We start from the raw sequence: 23,886 nt of genomic DNA, 5'->3' as shown, positions 1-23,886 counted from the left end.
GTTTCTATGGGCTAATAGCAGTAAGGCCAAATTCAGTGTTTCATCAAATTATTCATAAAATATAAAAAAATTCAAAATCAAATAGCTAAATGTTCGTTGGTATTACAATCTTAAAACAATTCCATATGTTACCTTAGTAGAATCCAGTCCAGGGCTCTTCTGTTTGAAATGTAAAAATTCTGACAATAGAGCGATGTAAAGTACAAATATTTTGGAAAAGTCAGGTAAAGAGCAGGACGTTGCTTTTAAAATGGCAGATTTATTTTTATTACAACATGTTAAATATATCATTAAATACTTCCATAAACAGGTCTAATAAATCAAAGTCTAAATGCCAAATATTTACATGGACTTTAATCTGTAAGGAGAAAGGGGAAAATCTGGAATACAAACATTTTGGCTTTTTTTCTCTTGAAATCCATTTAGTAAAAATGTTACATCTTGGTAATAGAATCAACAAATTAAAACGTGGATGTCTAAGCACAAAACATTCTGTACATTCCTTCCTTACAGTAATATGTTCCTATAAATAGCTGCTCATACAATACTCAGCATGTTAATTATACATTTACAGTCTGTAAATAAAAACTAATTAAAAATGTAATGCTTTCCCTTTTTTCTAATGTCATCCACTGTAGTCTTTCTCACATTGCCACACAATAATAATTGGTTTAGCTTACTATACGAGCCACAACACTATTTTTAGATTCTTCTTCCGAGGAGAATATCAAATGGAGCCACCACCTCATTCTCCAGTCCTGTCAAGTCCTGTCTTTTGATTCCTGCTATGTTAGTCAAATCCTCCTTGACTAACTGCACCAACTTCTGCAGCCCTTTGAAGTAGAAAGATCTGGAGGTGGAATTACACGCGTGTGGCGGTGCTGCGCTCGTTCCTGGAACGCCAGTCTCAGGTCTGGGTGTTGTTGATGTCGGAGGGGGCGAGGAGAGCCCCTATCCGCCACATGTAGAGGGAGTACAGAGGGAAATCATCGGACAGGAGCAAGATGCTATGCTCCAGCCGGCCCAGAAGGGCCCTCTGCTCTGGGCTCCAGTGGTGCCCAGTACCCCCTGTGGCCCCTGGAGGTCCTTGTCCGACCTGAAGTAGCTGCTCCAGGAGCCAGAACAGGTAGAAGGAGTTCTCATACAGGGATACGTCAAACTGGCTGGGCCCCTCGCTGCTTTCCCCCTGAAAAACACAAACATCACAGAGGCAATTAAAGTAAACTAACTGGCTGGAATAAATACCAACAGCATCTCACACTTAATATTTGAACTCAACCTGCTCTCAGGTCATTTTACAGGCTTCTAAAAAGAGAAATGAGAAATAATTATATACACTCAACCGAATTTAGAGAAACACTGATGACAAAAAAATGTACTTGTGTGCAAAAAGTGTGCTTTGAAGCCTAATTCCAGTTGACTGGTATCACTGTGTGCGTGTATTTGTGTATGTGTGTGAGTGCCGTTTAGGCTTGTGCTATTTGTGTGTGTGGAGTGAAAACGAGTAGAACAGCAGCCAGATGGCTGTCAGGTGCGGCTCCAGGCTGCTGGCTATCTCCAGAGAGCTGACAGGATGTGAAATAGTCTCTCCTGCCTGACTCACTCGGACCCCATCTGGGTAGATCACGAACATACACCTCCTCTCCCTGGGGTGCTAATGGTATAGTCTCAATATGGCTGCTGCCATGAAAACTAAAATGAATAAATAAAATGGGTGCAGTGAAATGTGTTGTTTTACAGGGTCAGCCATAGTAAGTAGTACGGCGTCCCTGGAGCAAATTCGGATTGAGTGCCTTGCTCAAGGGCACAGACACATTTTTCACGTTGTTGGCTCAGGTATTTGGACCAGCGACTTTCCGGTTACTGGTCTAACGCTTCAACCGCTCGGCTACATACCTACCTGCCGCCCGCTCCTCAGGTTCTGAGGCTTGTGTCACATCTCAGGTGGTTCTCGTTGTATTAGAGGTGTATTCCCAAACCACAACAACCTGGGAAAGTATGATCAAATGTCTACGGTAATCATAAGGCTTATAAATGTTTCGCAATGCAATCTATTCCCCCAATAGGTTGTCATAGAAAACAAGATCGTACATTTTCCCATTAATAATGCAGCAGGTAGGGAAATTAAAATGTAGAGGAACTCCTGAAATGAACTACAAGACCTCTATCGGTGGGGGTCTGGGTTCCTCTCACCTCAGAAGTAACTTTCCACTTAGGTCCCATGGTAAATATCCCGCTATTATAATAGAGGAAGCTATTTGCACCAATGCCACCATGGAGAATAGCACCGAACAAGCACAATAAACAGAAGCAGATAATGCCTTCTGTTGGCTAACATTACATGAGTATTGTGCCAACATTGCAAAGACAAAATACGCTGAGAGGCCAAACTAAAGTAGTAGTAAACATTTAGAGTAGCTCACAAACCCCAGAACACCGACGGTCTGCAGATAAGAGTCCTCCTGAAGAAGGAAAACAACCCAGACACACCGAGTTACTAAAACAACTACCTTTTGGGCACCTTACAGCTTGAAGAGATATTCAGAAGGAAAAGAGCCTTAGTCGTTTCTCTTTGGAGACCAATGTACTCTAATCTTTGAGTCACTAAAACAACTCTCTGCTTTTTGGGCATCATAACCGATATACAGAGAAGAAAGTAACGGTGTAGAAACCCCATCCAGTTGCTCCTGAACACTTCTCTCAGCCTTCTCTTACCCTATGTCAGAGACACAATTCCAAGACAAAAAAATAACGTCGGCTACACATATTACTCAAATGTAAACGTGCATACTTGCTAAGTCTAGATCGCTACGACACTCGCCCGACAGTTGCCCCGCTTGAAACAAGGCAGTGTAAACAGAATTGTCTCATTGAATCAACACTCCTACAATATAAATGGTAATAGCAGAGCAATGTTTTTGAAACAGGTGAAATGAATAGATTTTTTCCAAATATTTGTAACTTTTATTGAGATTTTTTTTACCTGAAATTTCAGTAACAGCCTGTTACATTCTGAAATTGTCGCAGTAGCTGCCGGCTGCACTGAGCCATGTAAAAGTATGGAAGCTCATCCACACCACCAAAAACATGTCAAATGTAGGTCATACAAATAGGATATGTTTTTTCATTTGTAACATTGTGTGGTGATTTCAAAGGTGGCACTACAGGTTCCAGAGTGGTGGGGGGAAATTGTTTTCCTGGGGCCCAGTTTTTCCTGATCTGGTATCTAACCAACTGCGGACCCTAGTTGTAGCGTATGATCAGGTCATATGGTAAAAAAAAGAATCCTGGAAAAACTCCTAACCCTAGGGAGGATGAAAACCCTTTACACAGACAGAGACAACTGCGATCGGACAAAAACGAACATGGCTGCGCTCACTGTATGCATGGTTGCATCCTGTAGGCCTTTGCATCTGTAATAAAACAGATACTCATACAGTATGTCATCACTATTGTGTTGATTGATTAATTCCAGTCAATGATTTGTGATTAAAAAGGCCTAGGTTGCCTAGCCACCCGAAGTGTGAATATAAACCACATTTGATCATTGACATTTTCTCAGAACATAAATAAATGGGCCTATTTTAGGCTATAAATACACAGCTTAGGCTATAAAAACATGATGTTACGTTTGCCCAGATGCGTATAGGCTTCTCTAGGTTACCTGCAGCTGTGGTTGTTATCGGTAGGCTACAGTTGGTCAGATTGAAGCACAGACTAATTGTGCACGTTGACTATGGAAGTCTGTTCCCGACACAAAATCTATTTTATTTCATCTGACTTTGAGTTATGAGATAGTAAGTCATAATAATGAGAAAGTAAGTCATACTTATGAGATAGTAAGTCAAAATAAGGAGATAGTAAGTCATACTTATGAGATAGTAAGTCAAAATAAGGAGATAGTAAGTCATACGTATGAGATAGTAAGTCATACATATGAGATAGTAAGTCAAAATAATGAGATAGTAAGTCAATAATGAGATAGCAAGTCATAATAATGAGATAGCAAGTCATAATAATGAGATAGCAAGTCATAATAATGAGATAGCAAGTCATAATAATGAGATAGTAAGTCACAATAAGGAGATAGTAAGTCACAATAAGGAGATAGTAAGTCATAATAAGGAGATAGTAAGTCATAATAAGGAGATAGTAAGTCATAATAAGGAGATAGTAAGTCATAATAATGAGATACGTTCAAGCGATCTGTATCACATTAATCCAATGTGCACTTTGCATCAGGCCCTCAACTTTCAAGGACAGCCTTATGTACTGTATATCCTATAGTCAATCACAGTGTCTGTGTGTGTGTGTGTGTGTGTGTGTGTGTGTGTGTGTGTGTGTGTGGCGATATGAGTTGGTGCCTGCTTGATGACATCTGGTTCACATCTGATCAGATATGACTAATAAATTAATTCAATTCAATCTGTTAAAAGGGGCAATCTGGGTTTGGTACATCCTTTTAAATTATTAATATATAGCCATTGATTCTTGAAGAATGTAACTTAGAAATGCTTCATGAGCAACGTTCTTACTTACCCCATCAGAAACCAAAATATAAGTTTGTTTAACTCCATTGTTTGTAAACAATATAATTGTAAACAAACACTGTATAGCTTCAAAACATGGTTAAAACTATACATTTTGATCTCATGGATGGTCAGTCCTTGCATCCCTATGTGAGAGTCCTTGAGACTATGTACATATTTGAGAGTGGTTACATTTCTCCTGCTCCATTCCTCAGCTTTTTACCAAATAAAGTGGAGGGGCCACGTTGTTATTGTTTGAATCACAGATTGCCCTTTTTCAAAGTCCATGATCCAGACTCGCTATATCATAATTATGACTTACAGATCTCATAATTATGAGTTACTAGTCAGATTCTTTTTGGGAGGGGGGGGGGGGCTTACATAGGCTTCCACCGCTTGTCGCGGTGAATTCACTTATATCCACGTTGTCGGTCGCAATTAGCTTTTACCACATGAAATGATTTGCGTGATATTGAGAAAAATGAACCTGATTTGGAGTAATGTAAGGTAGGCCTACTGTACTTTTATATTGGTATGAGAGGGTTAATCATTCATTTTTGATAGGCTAACGTTACTTGATGAAGACACGCGCTTATAGCAACTCTGTGCTTTGGTCTTGAAGCTAAATGTAATGAGTGTAGTCTACAGACGAGAACATAAATTGTCTGCACATACACGCTTGTGAATTGTTGCATTATTCAAGTGTAATATGGTTTGGTTGCATTATTCAATAGTGTCATATGTTTTAGAAGAACATGTTGTTATTGTTGAATTGTTTGTGTTTACTGGCTAGCGGCTACTGTGATATTTACAGTCAATTTGAGCTGTGGACCAAAAATGTTGTGTTGCCAGCCACAACGAAAGTTGAGGGAGGCAAGGATGTAATGTGAATTGAAAAGTAGAATTATCTTTCACCACCCCGCTCTTCAGACTCTCCTTCATATCTCGTAGTGGGAATAGGACCTTTATTACCCTAGCAGAGAGCAGAGGTACTCGGGGAATCGGCTTTCCATTGTTTACAGGTCTCTCTGCCCCCAACCTATTCACACCTCTTCTGGATCTCTCTCCTGGTGTGGGTCAGCTGATCTTGGCCAGCCAATCAGAGGTATAACCTGGTGGTGGTAACAGGCCCCCATTTCCTGCTGGTGCTTCAGTTGTTCCCAGGAGGGCAGGCTGAGAGTGTCTGTCCTCCATCACATTTCAGCAACTGGACCTCTCCCCTTTCCACATTGACAATCCTCTAATCTGGACTTCCTAACTGTGTGTTAGTGCAGTGGTCCCCAACCGTTTTTGGTTACTGTACCAACAACTGAATTTTGCTCTGCCGGGACTACCCCTGAAGTACCCCCTCATGTGTATTTTACCAGTACACCTATGGTCTCATGAGTCTTCTCATGTACCCCCAGTGGATAGGCCAAGTACCCCCAGGGGCCCTACTACCCCTGGTTGGGAACCACTGGGTTAGTGCATGGAATGACCATGTAAGTGGACTCCTAGTGGGTTAGGGTTCAACTGTGCATGTACTGTATCTATTCAAATGTAACATGCTACTGTATTACTGCCTACTATACTACTGCTACATGTCTCATTCAATGTAGTGTGTTAGCAGGCTAATGCATATCAGTGTTATAGCTAATGTGACATAGACCACATCTTCCCTACTGTTCCCCTTCCATTTTTATTTAGTCACATGCACAGGGTGGCAGATGTAGTGGCAGGGAGGAGAGTACACTCTTAATGGTGCTTCTGTAGAAGACTGGGGGCCCTTGGGGACAGGCCACACTTCTTCAGCCTCATGAGGTTAAAGAGTCACTGTTGTAACGTCTTTGCCACAGTGTCTGTGTGGTTTGACCATTTTACGTTTTTGACGGTCTCCACGGCGGCCCCGTTCCCCCTGAAGTCCACAATCAGTCCCTTTGTTTAGCTGACGTTGAGGGAGAGGTTGTTTACCTGGCACCACACCGTCAGAGGGCCTACCTCCTCCCTGTATGCCATCTCGCTGTTGTTGGTAATCAGGCCTACTGCTGTCGTGTTGTCAGCGAACTTGATGATGGAGTTGAAACTGTGTGAGGCCGCACAGTCGTGGGTATACAGGGAGTACAGGAGGAGACTGAGGACGCACACTTGTGGGGCCCTAGTGTTGAGAATCAGTGTGGAGGAGTTAATGTTGCCTACCTTCACCACCTGGGGGGCGGTCCGTCAGGAAGTCCAGGACCCAGTTGCATAGGGAGGAGGTCAGTCCCGGGGCTGTGAGCTTTGTGGTGAGCTTAGAGGGACACTATTGTACTGAAGAACGAGCTGTAGTTGATGAACAGCATCCTCACATATGCATTCCTCTTGTCCAGGTGGGTGAAGACAGTGTGCAGTGCAATGGTAATTGGGTTGTCCGTGGATTTGTCGGGGCTGTAGGCAAATTGGAGATGGTTCAGTGTTGGGAGGGAGGCGGTGATGCAGTCTGACTAGCCTCTCAAAGCACTTCACGATGACGGAAGTGAGTGGTACAGGTCGGTAGTCAATCAGTTTATTTTCCATTCTTGGGCACAGGGATGATAGTGAACATCTTGAAGCAGGTGGGGATAACGGAAAACACAACAGGATGTCCAAAAACACAACAGCTAGCTGGTCTGCACTTGCTCGGAGGGCGTGGCTAGGGATGTCATCTGGGCCAGCAACCTTGCGAGGGGTTAACAGGTTTGAATGACTTGCACGCATCCTCCGTGGAGATGTAACCCTCGTTGTCCTCAGAGGCTCTCCTCGGGCAGCTCAGAGTCATTTTGCTTGAACCGTGAGGAAAAGGTGTTTAGCTTGTCCAGTAGGGCAACATTGGTGTCTGCAACGTGACTGGCTTTTTTTTTGTAATCCGTGATCGTTAGAAGCCCCTGCCACATACGCCCTTGGGGTAGTTCTGGGTACAGTACAGTCGGGCAGCGCGATATGGCCATTAAAAATAAATAAAGACCTATGCCATCCAAGGGTCAGCATATACATTCTAAGTGATTTCAATGGATCTTTCTCCATTCTGATTGTTTTAAACTGTTCCAATTAAACTTCAAGCTAAAACAATCCTCCAGGACTGCGGCGCAGAAGAAATGCCAGGCTGCGCAGAACTTCAGAGTTTGCCTCATTAGTTTGCACTATATAGAGCAATGCTTTTTCTGTGATAGAATCAACATTATTTCAGCCCCCTTTCAATGTAACAAAACAAAACAAATCTAACTTTGTAAGATTGAGTCTGATTTTGTTGTAGGCAGAGCCAGAGCGCAAAGGGGTAGAATTCTATTGGCAGGTAGTTAGCCCACAAGCAGTCTTTCAATCTTCAATCACCCGCAAGTGAATGCGCTTTTCAGATCAGCTCAGATCAACATTTGTTGATATTCTTTGCTAGTTAGCGCGTTATTAGCCCAGTTATAGGTAAGTATAGGTCAGCAATAGGGAGTTACTGCTTCCTACTCAAGCACAAAATGTGTAGGCTACATTTCAAGCTGTCTTTGTAAAGCAAGTCAGGTAAAAAGATTTTGTCTTAATTAACGGGGCGGCGTTGTATTTTGAGACAGGCTTGAAATGTACAAATAAGCCAATAGGCTGAGGGGTAGCCTACATTGTCTGATTATCTGTATGACCATAATAATACATTGTATTTGGTAAAGTGGTTTCTTGCATCATACAACACAATACAATGCAATTTACAGTCACCTATTTGGCCCATGGTGTTATAGACCAAGTAAAAAAATCATGAATTCATGTCAAGCCTTGCATAATGTAAAAACGTCTAATGCAATGTAGGCCTGCATTGAACACCACATATAGGCTATATCATAAAAATCAAAAGCTATTTACATGTGAAAATGTTATGGGATTTGCTTCATTGGATTTGTTAGTAGGCCACTCTGATAAGCCTACATTATGCTCAAATTGCCATAATAGCCTATTGGCTACTGTCTAAAACGGCAAGGGTACAGCCTCAGACAGAGTTCACTGTAAACACGCGCCGGAAGTTGCACAAAATTCAAACAACGTTCAAGTTTCCACTCAGAAGACCTAAAATTAGCTAAGAAAAGACAAACTACCCATTTGCAGATGAAAGAAACACAAACTAATAGTGTAATTATAGAACGCTAGTGGATTTATATTAAGAAGCCGAGTGAAAACAGCATCGTTGTCGTCAATATTGTTGCATGTGCTGTATTGACAATGCAGACTGAACGAACAAATGTGCACCTTGAGTGACAGGGGGCGGGGCTAGGTCTGTGTGGGAAGCGGCATGGAGAGAGATGACTCGAGTAGCTGAGTAAATTATAAAAATGGACGTTACATACGGCGTAACCGTTATAGAAGGTAAAGTAAAAACCCAAACCGGTCCGTTCATCAATACCGATATATCGTAAAACACAGTATACCGCCCAACCCTACAGTATAGTATCCGGGCCATTAGGAGTATTCTCTCCACTGTTACTATAGGCCTCAAGATGGCTGCGGTGTTGTTATGCAACCCAAGATGGCTGCCTCCATGGCTTTTCCCTAGCATTGCTAGCCTCTAACTATGCTACACTACTACATTAGCTGCTGTATTGCATATTGTTATTTATATCATATAGTAGTACACTGCTATTATACAGTTATCTGCTGCTACTGTTATTATTACAAGTAATGACACTGTGTAATACATGCTTTCCTTCTGTCCAATTACAACTTCCACTAGTCCCTTCTCTTTGTAATGCTGTGTGTGTGTGTCTGTTTGTTTGGTGTGTGCTAATACATGTGTGAATTTTTTGTTTTTGTTTGGGGGGGGGGGTTCTCAGCCTCATTACATAATATGTAGAATAGCATAATAAAACCGCACATTATTCCTACACAAAATGTGTTGAAATGCAGGAAGTACCCCAAATGCGGTAGTCCGGCTCTGCCTTCAGTGGTGTCAGGGCCTCCTGTACTTGATCTGTCTGTCTGTCTGCAGGGATTCTAATCATAATGTGCTGTGACCTTGATAGCAGAGGTTTGAGATAATGAATTGGACCCTGAACGGAATTCAATTGGCTGTTTTGATTAGACCTGCGGCTCGTTAAAGCTAGGAGACTACATACAGTCCCACTCTCTGATTGGAGAGTCAGCCATCACGATCTCAGAGATTGGGAGAAAAAAAGTATAGACAGCATGATAAAGCTGTGCTAAGAGGCCTAAAGGGGTAGTAATATAATGATAGACAGAGATTGATTCGTTGACAGAGCGGAGGCGAAACAGAAAAGCCCACAGTTTGATTCAGACAAGGAGGAAAGATAAGGAAAAATACAATTTTCTCCCGTCTCCAGAGCAGAGCTGCTCCCCTTCTCAGTGCTCACTAACTCAACAATACTGGGTCCAGACGGCCAGTCAGCGGGCAGGCTCAGTATTAACGCTCATCTAAATGCATAGCCTGCTATCCACCAGGACTTTGGTACACACTGTGGTTGTATCCAAAATGGCACCCTATTCCACTACTTTTGACCAGGGCCCATAACTATGGTCAAAAGGCCTGTGCCTGCTTATTGGGGGGGGGGGGGGGGGGGTTCACTTCCAGTTAAATCTCTTCCTCTGCTCTGTGAACCTGCCCAGTCATGCTCTGCGCCCCTGCCCAGTCATGTGAAATCGATAGATTAGGGCCTAATGAATTTATTTCAATTGACTGATTTCCTAATATGAACTGTAATTCAGTAAAGTCGTTGAAATTGTTGTATGTTTTATATTTTTGTTCAGTATATATAAAGTGTAATATTGGTATGCAAACTAAACGTTTAATACATTTCTACTCTATATCTGACATGGTACAGGTGTCTTCTTTTTTTAAGCCCATAACCATGTGTGTGAGGTGTATATTTTTGTTTCAAAGTAGATTTGTTTAAGACTACCAAGAAACACTATGTGACCCTGATTTAGCCCACTGCAGTAAAAGGTTAAGGCTCCAGTCTTGATTACTGTCTGGTAATATGGTCAAGTGTAGCAAAGAAAGACCTAGCAAAGCTGCAGCTGGCTCAGAACAGAGCAGCACACCTTGCCTTTAACTGCACATACAGAACTAACAACATGCATGCCAGTCTTTCCTGGTTGAGGGTTGACGAGAGATTAACTGCGTTTCTTCTAGTTTTTATGAGATGAAAATTGACTGTAATAAAAATTCCAGACTGTCTGTATAATCAAATAACATTCAGCTCAAACACCCTTACATACCCCAAAAGACATGTCACCAGGGTTCTCTTCACAGTCCCCAAGTCCAAAACGAATTGAGGGCAACGCACAGTATTATACAGAGCCAAGACTCCAGCCACCCAAGTCAAAGACTGTTCTCTTTGCTACAGCACGGCAAGCGGTACAAGGGCGCCAAGTCTGGGACCAAAAGGCTCCTTAACAGCTTCAACCCCCAAGCTATCAGACTGATGAACAGTTAATCAAATGGCTACCCAGACTATTTGCATTCCCCCCCCCCCCCCCTTTTTTTGCATGGTCTCTCTTACACTTGCTCTATGCACACTCACTGGACTCTACCCACACACTCAAACATACGGCTGGTAGCCTAGTGGTTAGAGCATTGGGCCAGTAACCGAAAGGTTGCTGGATCGAATCCCCGAGCTGACAAGGTAAAAATCTGTTGTTCTGCACCTGAACAAGGCAGTTAACCCACTGTTCCTAGGCCGTCATTGAAAATAAGAATTTGTTCTTAACTGACTTGCCTAGTTAAATAAAGGTCAACTTGAAAAAAACGGACACTCCAACACACACACACACCACATCTGCTACTCTGTTCATTATCTATCCTGAATTGCCTAGTCACTTATACACCTACCTACTTGTACATATTACCTCCTGCACATTGACTTGGTACCGGTACTCCTTGTATAAAGCCTCGTTATTGTTATTTTATTGTGTTACTATTTCCTTTTGACATTTTTTGCAAATTAGTTTTACTTTTTAACTCTGCATTGCTGGGAAAGGGCTCGTAAGTAAGCATTGCACGGTAAAGTCTACACCGGTTTAATTCGGCGCATGCAACAAATTCAATTAGACTTGATTTGATTGCATGGAACTTCTTTCCACCTACAATTACTTAAGCAAACAGCAAAATTACCTTTAAAAAACGGATTAAACAGCATCTCTCATGGAACGGCGGGACTGTGAGGGGTCACACACACACAAATACACGCACACACAGACACCCTGGTAGTGCTGTTGTATATCGTATTTTAAATGTGTATCAATGTTTTGTTACTTGTCATGTTTTTTGTTGTTGTTGTATTTTGTGGACCCTAGGAAGAGTAGCTGATGCTTCTGCAAAAGCTAAATGGGGATCCAAATAAACAAATAAATTAAAGGCCTTCAATTGATAGAGAAGGACAGAAAAAGTAATTATTTGGTGGTTAATATGGGCGACGGTAAAACAGCCTCCAATGTGGCCTGAATGGAATTAATATGCACTGTGGGTAGACCACAGATAAGGTTAGTGATGCTAAGATTCTAATATTACAGGTACCTGATCTCTACACAAAACTCAGTATCAAACTCTGTCCATAATTATTGGTATCACTGATAAAGATGAGCAAAAAAGACTGTATAAAATAAATACAAATTCAGAGTTATATCTTATACTAATAAAATTGCTCAGAGAAAGAGATTTGGTTTAACAAGTAATAATGAAAAATACATTATTGGCACCTGTTATCCTCCCCTTGTGAGGATAACGACACTGATCCTTTCTCTAAAATGTTTGATGAGATTGGAGAACACATTGGGAGGGGTCTTAGACTATTCCTCCATACTGAATCTTTCCAGATCATTGATATCCTTTGTCTGTTCTTATGTAGAGACCTCTTCAATTCAAACCACAGGTTTTCAAAGGGGTTCAAGTCTGGAAACTGAGATGGCCATTGCAAAATGTTGATTTTTGTGGGGAAAAACTCATTCCGATTGGCTGGGCCTGGCTCCACAGTGGGTGGGCCTATGCCATCCCATGGCTGCACCACTGCTCAGTCATGTGAAATCCATAGATTTATGGCCTTAATGAATTAATTTAACCGTAACTCAGTAAAATATTTGAAATTGTTGCATGTTGCGTTTATATTTCTTTTCAGTATAATTTCCCAATTTTTTGGAGCATACAATATAGCTCAGTATTTGTATTACTTACTTCATACAGTCTTATTTGCTCATCTTTATCAATGGTGCCAACAATTATGTACCTGATTGTATGCCCAGGTGTCTGTTTGTATTGGAGGTTGATCAATATATCCATGCAGTGTTTGCTAATTTCAGTACAGAGCCAACAACACAAAAGCAAATAGACATTTGCTCATCACTAACACTGCTCACTTTACTTAGTAGCCAGATCCTCAAAACACCAACCTTCGCGTCTGTGACAGATTGGCTGTACAAACCAAAATGCTAGAGTTAAAATCAAATGTCAAACAAAACCTGCCTGCACTCCACACATTTGGAGGGTTGATCTTCCAAACTTGGAAAATGTTATAGCATTTGGAGTCTGAGATATTTGACTACGAGGCCCCTTGGGACTTAGCTTGTTTCAGCAGCCAAAAGATGACGAGTACCCATTTAAAAAAAAAAAAAAAAAAGCTAACTTTTGAACTCAATTTCAATCCATTTATTTGATGAACATTGTACTGTACTTATTTGCAAATTATGTTATGCAAGTCACTTATAAACACTATAAAGCAGATCAATGATCTGTGCAGGACAAGTTATGAGGCGTGATAAAAACAAAACTAAAATCAGGATAAGTTTCAATAAATCTCTTTCAGTGGAAACAAAACAACTGCTGCCGAAAAATGGGTTCTTCCCAGGACTGTTGGTCCGGTATTTGCAATCCCATTCTATGTCATGAGGTCGGTGTGTAAACTGTGGAGAGCAGAGCCGAGCAGATGTGCTTAGTGAATAAAATATTTTCTGATAGCCATCTGACCGAGGCCTATTGTAGCCAGCACTACAAAGGCAGACAATACTTTCCCACACAGCCGTCATCACCTTGGCTCAAGATAAGGAAAACAACTCCGCAGAATTGATTTGTCTTCTGCCTCAGAGAAAGCTACAATGTGTTTCATAGCATCTCTTTCAAGGCGGTGGACTGACAATACACTGATTTCTCCGACAGCTAATCGATCCCATCTCATCCGCGAGGGAATTCTCCGAGTTATATCTGACTGCATTTTGACCGCTTTTAGTGTGAGGACATATACCTTTTGTTACAAGATAAAAGAAACACCAAGTTCTTCAAGCTTGCCTCAAAAGCAACACCATTAAAATCTAGGCTATTCTCTGAGGAAGAAAAGCATTTTGTAGTTCTTCAGAAAACTGTCTCTCGAGGTCTTTCCTCAGTCAGAACCGTTGTGATGTAGTGAGTATACGGATGCTGACTCACTGGCACATTCACTGCCCACTACACTCATGAAGAGACCAAAAGTGACATCAACCTTCAGAGAGATTTATTACTTCACCTGGGTTGAACTGCAATATTCCGTCAATTTCCCCAAGACATTCGGTTTGACAGACAGAAACCCCACAGGCTACAGACCCCTCTGTCCGCCCGCCTGCCTTGGGCCTGACACCACAGTATACCTTCTCCCCAGTTACCTCTCTCCCCAGCCTGTCCTTGCCCAGGCTCCTCTCTGCTCTATTTACCAGGTCTGTTTTTTGGGGGTGTTTTTTTAATCCATTTTTTTTGTCCAAAGGGTTTACTTGTACATCAAGATGGCTCACACTACAGACACAGGAGATAGACTCCTGCCCTGTAGGGTGTTCTGGCTCAGATAGGGCTTTATTTTCTTCATCTCCAGTACCTCTGTGTGTAGGTCAATGCTGATGGCACAGAGACGCTTGCTGCTGCTACGTGCTAAGCTGAAGGACAAGGAGGGCTGGTCTGCAGAGCATTACCATATCCTCTTCCCTGGTGGATTCCTAGTTTAGAATCCCCATTAGCTGTTGTACATGCTTGCTATTCTTCCTGGGGCCCACATAAAACATAAAATACATGACAGAGTACAGAACAATTTTAGACAAGAATAACATAAGAATATTATTACAATTTAAATAAAAAGTTATATTGTCAAGGCACCAAAAAATAATACTTTTTGTATACTATGTTCCATCTCACAACACAGACGTATGTAGAGCCTCCTGAACAGAATGCAAGATATCACAGAGAAAAACACGTTGTCTACCATGATACACATTTGTTTGCCATCAGCAGAGTGTGAGAGTCTGTCGAAGGAAGTGGAAAAATGAGGTGATTTACCGACGCACTGGTGGCTCCTGGCTTTGTTTCATCATAACATGACTTTGATCAAACAGCTTCATTTTCCCTCTCGGTTAGAGATCTGTGCTGCTTTGAGGGGCCAAGTACGACTTTGATCCTTGGCTATTTAACGGTCCAGCAAAACCTCTGCTGCAGCTCTTAATCTGATCTTCCTTGAAACCGGTCACTGGCCCAGAAGGGAAAGCACCAACCGTGGAGAATAAGAGAGAATAGGAGAGAGCACAAAGAGAGAGGCGGCACTTTGTTACACACACACACACACACACACACACACACACACACACACACACACACACACACACACACACACCCACACCACCCACACACACACACACACACACACACACACACACACACACACACCCCTCTCGTAAACGCACTAGGCAGATGTGTAATGAGAGACATAGCTCAGTCAGAATGGCCAGGGTTTTAATGAGCATCAGTATCATGAAGTGCTGAGAGCCATAAGTCACGTTTCCCTCAGACTCGTAGGCTTGCTGGATACGATATAAGGTGGTTCAGCTCGGGTGCATGTCAGCTGGGGGGACATAAACAATGCTAGAATAAAATGACTTTTATGAGAGAGACTCACTTGGACATGAATGAACACACACACTCTTTTTCTCCTTCTCTACACTCCAGTATATTCGGGAAAGGATAAATTGGCAAAGGGTGTTGTTTTTCCTCAGGTGCACTGCACATCACACATTACTAGGCTATAAGAGTTTGACATCCTCATGAAAAGTCTACTTGTCAGTTTTTCCTTCTACCTTTTTCCTTTAAAAAAGGGCAATTCCGCCACTCTCTAACCAGTTATTACACTTTTAGTATAAATGCACTACTGTAAGATTTTATACACATTGATGTTTTGTTTATGTTAGTCATACCACACGATTCCTCGTTCACAGCATACTACGATTCCCAGGGTGCATTTCATCTTTCATGATGCAATGCTCCTCCTAGTTAGCCTGCAGTTAGCATAGCAAGCTGGCTATCAAGCCCAGACTAAGCTTAGTCTAAATCAGTCACCAAACGGTCAATCGCGATCAACTGGTTGATCTCCAAGGCATTCCTAATCGATCGCAAAACATTTCTATAAAATACCCAAAGATTTCATGTGTCTTAAGGTAAACTCTGCCTACTCAGCGTGCCCGGAGAGCAAATCAAATACACCTATAGGCCAACCACTACCCAATCGGATTGCTCAGATCACAATGTCTGCAGTCTGCAGCTTCATCGAACAAACAGCAAAGTCAGTTGATACTACTGTGATTTTTAAAATGTCTAAAACGATGAAGAGAGAGACTGTCACATATCAATGAATACAGCTGTTATGAGTGAGTTCATGTTTAAGTCTATAAAGAAAGTATATTATTTCAATTTATTCTCACTCAGCTGTGCCACAAATTATGATCTATTACCGGCGTGATCATAGAACTCAAGTTTAGAAATATAATTTTAAAATGATCTGAAAAGAACAACATCGGCAGGGAGAGCATAGCAGTGATAATGTATTTGGCCTATAGTATACTGCAGAAACTTAATCGCTATAGAACTGCTTTTAATTGGTCAATGTTGCAAAGGCTTACAATGTATTCGTAAAGTATTAAGGCGCCTTGACTTTTCCACATTTTGTTACGCCACAGCCTTATTCTAAAATCGATTAAATTGTTTTTTCCCTCATCAATCTACACACAATACCCCATAATGACGAAGCAAAAACAGGTTTTTAGAAATGTTTGCAAATGTATAAAAAAAACCCTGAAATATCACATTTACATAAGTATTCAGACCCTTTACTCAGTACTTTGTTGAATCCTCTCAAGCTGTCAGGTTGATTGAGGAGCATCGCTGCACAGCTATTTTCAGGTCTCTCCAGAGATGTTCGATCGGGTTCATGTCCAGGCTCTGGCTGGGCCACTCAAGGACATTCAGAGACTTCTCCCGAAGCCACTCCTGGGTTGTCTTGGCTGTGTGCTGTTGGAAGGCCCCAATCTGATGTCCTGAGCACTCTGGAGCAGGTTTTCATCAAGGATCTCTCTGTACTTTGCTCCGTTCATTTTTCCCCTCGATCCTGACTAGTCTTCTAGTCCCTGCCGCTGAAAAATATCCCCACAGCATGATGCTGCCAGGTTCCCTTCAGATGCTTGGCATTCAGACCAAAGAGTTCAATTATGGTTTCATCACACCTGGGAATCTTGTTTCTCATGGTCTGAGTCCAATAGATGCCTTATGGCAAACTCCAAGCGGGCTGTCATGTGCCTTTTACTGAGGAGAGGCTTCCGTCTGGCCTATCTACCATAAAGGCCTGATTGGTGGAGTGCTGCAGAGATGGTTGTCCTTCTGGAAGGTTCTCCCATCTCCACAGAGGAACTCTGGAGCTCTGTCAGAGTGATGGAGGCCACTGTGCTACTGCACCTGCATTGCTTGCTGTTTGGGGTTTTAGGCTGGGTTTCTGTACAGCACTTTGAGATATCAGCTGATGTAAGAAGAGCTTTATAAATAAATTTGATTTGAAATTTGATTTGACTGTGTTCTTGGGGACCTTCAATGCTGCAGACATTTTTTGGTATCTTTCCCCAGATCTGTACCTCGACACAATCCTGTCTCGGCGCTCTACGGATAATTCCTTCGACCTCAAGGCTTTTTTCTCTGACATGCACTGTCAACTGTGGGACCTTATATATACACACAGGTGTGTGCCTTTCCAAATCATGTCCAATCAATTGAATTTACCACAGGTGAACTCCAATCAAGTTGTAGAAAAATCTCACGGATGATCAATGGAAATAGGATGCGTCACTACAGACCCAAGGCGGCACACAATTGGCCCAGTGTCGTCCGGGTTAGGGAAGGGTTTGGCCGGCCGGGATGTCCTTGTCCCATCGTGCTCTAGCGAACTCCTTGTGGTGGGCCAGGCGCATGCACGCTGACAGTCGCCAGTTGTACGGTGTTTCCTCCAACACATTGGTGCGGCTGGCTTCCGGGTTAAGCGAGGTGTGTGTCAAGAAGCAGTACGGCTTGGCAGGGTCGTGTTTCGGAGGTCGCACGGCTCTCGACCTTCGCCTCTCCCGAGACCGTAGGGGAGTTGCAGCGATGGGACAAGACTAACTACCAATTGGATATCACAAAATTGGGGAGAAAAAAAAAAAGAGTTAAAAGTACAACAACAAAAAATGTAAATATGTCTAAAAACCTGTTTATGCTTTGTCATTATGGAGGATTGTGTGTAAGAATAAGGCTGTAATGTAACAGAATGTGGAAAAAGTCAAGGGGTCTGAATACTGTAGATCGCTGAAAATGACTATCCATTTCTTGCATTAGTCATCTCACAGATCCTCCATGAAAACGTCACAGAACAGCACTTTCCTGTTTTGCTCATCACTAAACAGTCAATAGACATTAAATCATACAATTACACAAAAATTGTGTATGACACCACTAAATACTTTGAGTTATCCTTTAAGCAGTCCACATAGCAGATAAAATAACTTGTTCTTACTAGGGAAGGAGGGCTATGCCTGGTCATGTCTTGTGGGACCTAGACAGGAGTTGTGGGATATATGTATTGTCATCTACTGAAAATGTAATAGATCGGCCTGTAGATCTCTATGATCCCGCCAAGAGAAGTTCAACAGGCCTGAGATTGCAGTCTGCAGTCTGAGGAGCTATAAATAGTGTGACTGGTACGGAAGCTGTTCATAGACAAAGGTGTCTTTCTCCCGCTGAAGAAAAGCCATCTTCACTGGTCACTTTACCGCTGACTCAGTGAGATGTGCAAGTGGGTAGAAAAACAACAACGATGACCCTAAAACTAGTACAAAACGACTGTTATTAGTTTCCCTCTGGTAAGAATAATGCACACAGAAGAATCAGTTTTCTGTCTGTATAGGGACACCCTTTGTGTGTGTGTGTGTGTGTGTGTGAGAGAGGAATATTTGTCCTGACAAGGCTCTTTGCAGTTAACCCAAGGCAGAAGCAGGGACTGTGTCCCTCAGAGGACGGCTGTACAAATATCCTGATGCACTGAGGGTACAGGATGTCCTAAGCAGGGTCCTGACCTCACTCTACCACTAACTAATAGAGGACGGGTGGCGGAGCAGAGCAGGCATGAGTGTGTGTGTTTCTGTGTCACTTTGTGTGTGTGTGTGTCACTTTGTGTGTGTGTGTGTGTGTGTGTGTGGGGGGGGGGGGGCTGGAGTCTGAGCTGCTGACTCTGTCGTGGTAGGGCAGGCAGTGTCCCTCAGCTGAAATCTCTTATGTACATGTGCAGTACTACGCCACAAATTCTCCAGTGTTAAATTAACACAATACTTAGTGAAAAGCTCCATTTGCATATTTCCCGGAGTGCCTTGCCTTTCGAGTGAATTGTAGAGTTACCACCCATGACTGTATTTGTCAGTGACATGGTTGTTGCAATTATCCATTTTCAGTCCTGTGATGAGATCCTAAGAAAATATGTTATCATTCAAATCAAATTCTTTAACACAATACAACACATATTTCATAAGGCCTTATTTTGAGAGCTTTAGCCTAATAGAGTGGCCCGAAACTCATGGTTTACAAGCCACATCGGGCCCGCAAGTCACTTTAAGCTGGTGTGCAAAGTGATGTACAAGTCTTACTGGAATCCAGCCAGAGTGGGGATATCCAACATTTTCAATTTTAATTCACCCACAACATGCATTCAGAATGACTGCCAGGTTGGGAAGACTAAGAAATGAGACTACCTAAAGCATCTAAACTGGAACAACCATTTCAGTAACGGGTGCAATAAATTGAAGTAACAGACTGGATTAGTAGAAACATTTATGTTATTTATATTTGAGATGCATAAGATGAATTAATCAATGTACATGCAAACACATAGCATGAAACAAACCATTCTAAAAATCAATCCGCAACAATGGTTATTAACACCAATACTAAGGTTATTTTACACCAATTAGTGTTAATTTAATACTTGAATCAACACTACATGTAACCGAAAGATTGCTGGATCGAATCCCCGAGCTGACAAGGTAAAAATCGGTCGTTCTGCCCCTGAGCAAGGCAGTTAACCCACTGTTCCCCGGGAGCCAAGACGTGGATGTCGATTATGGCAGCCCCCCGCACCTCTCTGATTCAGAGGGGTTGGGTTAAATGCGGAAGACACATTTCAGTTGAAGGCATTCAGTTGTACAACTGACTAGGTATACCCCTTTCCCTTACATGTTATACTGAAAATCAATACTAGGTAATACTGGCCAATTTGCAGTGTATACATAGGCCTTCAGGCTGCCATGGCGACATACAGGATGTTATGATGACGAGAAGGTGCTTTGCATCAGAAACTCGTTATTGATAAATTATAAATGGTGAAGAGGGATGCTATGAAATTTCTTTAAATATTCTCTAAATAACACATCTCAAACTGACAATGATTCCATATAATTACGCTCTCAACTTTCAGTGTGCATCCTTCCCAACTCAGGAAAGATTAGCATACTCTCTCTAGAAATGAAAGGGAAAGCTGATTCTACTGAAAGCTTTGGCTAAAAATGTACAGATACAGATATCTCACTCGTGACATTTAGGGATGAAAAGTAAGTGGTCTGCTTACTGTAGATGGACAGCGTAATCCGGAGTGAAAATGTTCCCCCGAGCATTACACTGCAGTTTTCTGAGGCTAAACAGAACAGTTTTAGCTGCCATTGCCCTTTACAAGCCTCAGCTCTGACACTCATTTCCTCTGGCTCTAGCTGACATGATAACTGACCGAGCTCTGCACATCTGATAACTTTCATTCATCATCCTGGAGCCAAACTTCATCTTATTAAAAGGTAGTCATCCCTGACAATCCCTTCCCTCCCCAGACTTAAGACTGGGCTAGCTAGCACACTCTAATTAGACAATAAAAAACAGGTTTGCTGCTTGGACACTGAGTCTGATAGATCATATTCAGGCTATGGGTTTGTCCTTGGAGTACCCCTGTGTAAGAGGAAAAAGACAACCATCAGTAAATAGCAGAGCCATATATCGAAATATATGGCTCTGGTAAAGTGTTTTACTAATTACAAAATGGCAGGGCCAGGGTGATAAATTGCTTCAACAATAGCCACAGAACAACCATGATTTAAACTTGACATAAAGCACAGTCAGAAAAACAGTCCAGATTGTCATTTTTACTGCCCAGTGTTATAGTGTTATTGGAGAAGAGAGTGAGTGTTTGTACCGTTTGTCCTATGGGCTGTGTGGGTAGTCTGTCTGTCTGGGTTGGGCGCTATGTGCTGTGACTGTCATGCCCTGTCACAGTGCAACACGGGGCCCAGATGGCTGGGCTTCTCTGAATGGTCCAAGGGCAGTGGCAACCCGCCTGCCCACCACCAGAGCCTGCAAACCTGCTGCCTGGCTGGGCTAAACTCTGCTTATGGAATAGTCACTAGGGTTGGGAGATGTCTGGAATGACACATCGTCCTATCAACCTGTCCAAACCTCGTTAATATACAATTGTATCATCAAAAAAATGTTTTACCTCTGCATCTGTGCAAAAAGTGTTCGGTCTGAATGTGTTTTCAGTGGGTCTACATACAGCATGCCACTCCAGAGTCTATTAAAGCCAGAAAAGGTGAACATGCTTGTGTTCCTTGCCAGTAACCTTTAGGTAGGTTAATATATAATGAAAAGAAAAATAGTCAATGGTTCTTCATTGCATTATTTGTTTAATTTTCAAAGCCTGTATTCACAGATGTGTCTTATTCAAAATAAATGTAGCCTAGGATAGAATATTCTGTTGTGTGCTTTAAAACTGATTTGCACTTTCATTTATTTGGTTAATCTCATACTTATTTTGTTTACTTGATTCATTTTGCAATTTGTAGCCTCTCTTTTTATAGCAACATATATTTTTTGTTTGCGCTTATCGAAAGCGCTGCTGCGGGTGGTTATGTAATGCCCGTAGCGCAATTCAAGGATATGAATAAACTCTTCCACAATAATACAAATATCTGTTTAAACTTGTACTAGTAACGTTAACTGCTCATTTTATTGACAGTAGCCTAGTGTTGGGCTATATTATTGGCTGTTTAGTTTGCAAGGAATTTCCGGAGCCACACTTTGTTTTTCCTAAAGCTTTGGTCAGGTGGAGTCCAAAAACGTTTAAGGTTTGTTTAACCTCCCATTCAATTATTCCATCTTGCAATTGTTGGTTATCCCTCTCTCATTATTACCATATCATGTTTTTATTTTGGATATTCACAAACATAACTGAGATAGAACTCGGTTACTGGCCTCCTGGATTCATTTGAATGTTGATCGTGAAATATATGCTTAGACTAACAAGACACATGCAAATAAAATGGGGAATGGGACAAAAAGGGAAATGAAGATTTCAGAATAAGCCACACAACGGGGTGTTTGCTGCAAAAGGCCCATGATCATCTGACATTGGAGAGGTGAGCGAGAGAAATGTTATCTGACGTTTTGCGCAGCTTTGGGCACTCTCCGCTCCGTCTACATTACAGGGCTACTCGTGTGTTATGTTAATAGTAGGCTAAGTCTACCTACATAATTCATGAAAAAGGCTACGGCAAATAGGAATAGGTGGGTCATTTGGCGGGTCGCCCGGCTGTGAGCTGCACTGTTGTGCGCTGGCCAACTTCTGCTGTGCCAGTCATGTTCAAATAGGTTAAACTATTGTCTGTAAAAAAAAAATGTAAACATATAAAAACTATCGTCTGTCACATCATGAGGTCGTTGCCATCGACGATGTCTGTCAAACGTCGTTGATTTCTGATTGTGTCGTAATATCGCCCAACCCTAATAGTCACTACTCCCCTTTTAACTCTGCTGATTAAATAATAACGGCTTAAAGAAAATACTACTGAAGTAATCCTTCTTTAATTGATTGTCATCACTAGAGACTTGAGGCAACACCACTCTTTGGTTCAGTATTAGGCTATATGCAGCCTACAGCATGTCTGTAGAAAAACCAATTAGAAATGCAATCATTCTCATAATAATCATGATTACAATGTCCATCGGGCAACAAACCAATTATCCAACAATTTGATCCTAAATTACTTCTCAGAATACAACCAGATCCAATAGAGCTCTGACTGACTCATCGTTAAAACAATTTGGCATAATTGAGCATCCTCTCCATGTTGTCCTTAGAACTGTCTTGTTATTAGGTGTTACCAGACCGCTACATTAACAGAGAAGCAACTAGTGACATGGTTGAGAAATTACATTTTAGGCCAACACACAGATCTTGTCCCTTATACAACCTTTACCAAGTCCTGCCATTTTTTTTTACCATGGGAAGGGTCTAGCAAACAGATGGGGATGCCTATCTCACCTCTATAGTGGCCAAGGTAGTGTGTGTTTATGTTGCGGCTGTGTGTGTGTGTGTGTGTGTGTCGGTGGACTGAACTGATCATCCCTACCTCCATCCCAGAGGAGCAGCCCCCACAGCGTTACCCCTTGCTGAGTGCATGAAGCTACAGAGGCAGGAGAAAACCATGTGGCTCTGTCACTCCGTGTGAAGGGTTAACGGAATCTTAATGCTCACATGAATCACCCTAGAAATACACCTCATCTGACAGGTCTGCCTTTATCATAGTCCCACTGCAGATCTGGGGGAAAGACAGGGGTAACACGCACGGACACATGGGAGGCTGAAACGCACAGGGAGGCTATCAGACCGAGGATGCTCCCTGCATACAGTACCGTGCATTACCAAGCCACGAGGACGGAACAGAAGAGGCTGATAAATTAGTACAGTTTTTTTTTATTTCACAAGAGCTTCGAGCCGCCACAGCTAGACTAGAGTGTGACAAGCAGGGACTAAAATGAACACCCGCCACCTGCCAAATTAGAGTTTTGGCATTGGTGGGTAAGAATGTCTGATTTACCAGCCACGTTAGCGCGTGGTAACACTCCGGGTTCTACAGTGTGAGCAATTGAAAAAAAAATGTATGGCCACAAGTGAGATTTGTGATTTATAGCAAAATAAATGCTGCTGTAGCTGTTTTCAAAGTATTTCTGCCATTTTGTTTCATATCTGGTAAGGCACAAAGAAATCTG

The 23,886-nt window shown here is 42.1% G+C and overlaps 1 protein-coding gene across 1 annotated transcript in view; it reads right to left on the bottom strand.

The window, feature by feature from the left end:
• Nucleotides 1-252: 252 nt before the first annotated feature.
• Nucleotides 253-23,886, bottom strand: part of mei4 (meiosis-specific, MEI4 homolog (S. cerevisiae)) — a 47,029-nt gene continuing 23,395 nt past the window's right edge. The window contains exon 5 of the mRNA XM_014204931.3: nt 253-1,186. Coding sequence (XP_014060406.1) covers nt 908-1,186 — 279 coding nt within the window. The 3' untranslated portion in view covers nt 253-907. The remainder of the gene's footprint in view (nt 1,187-23,886) is intronic.

Source organism: Salmo salar, chromosome 06 (assembly GCF_965601325.2).
Source record: "Salmo salar chromosome 06, fSalSal1, whole genome shotgun sequence".
Classification (NCBI taxonomy): Eukaryota; Metazoa; Chordata; class Actinopteri; order Salmoniformes; family Salmonidae; genus Salmo; species Salmo salar.
Note: the sequence above shows the minus strand (reverse complement) of the source record. Positions and strands in the feature narration are given on the sequence as shown.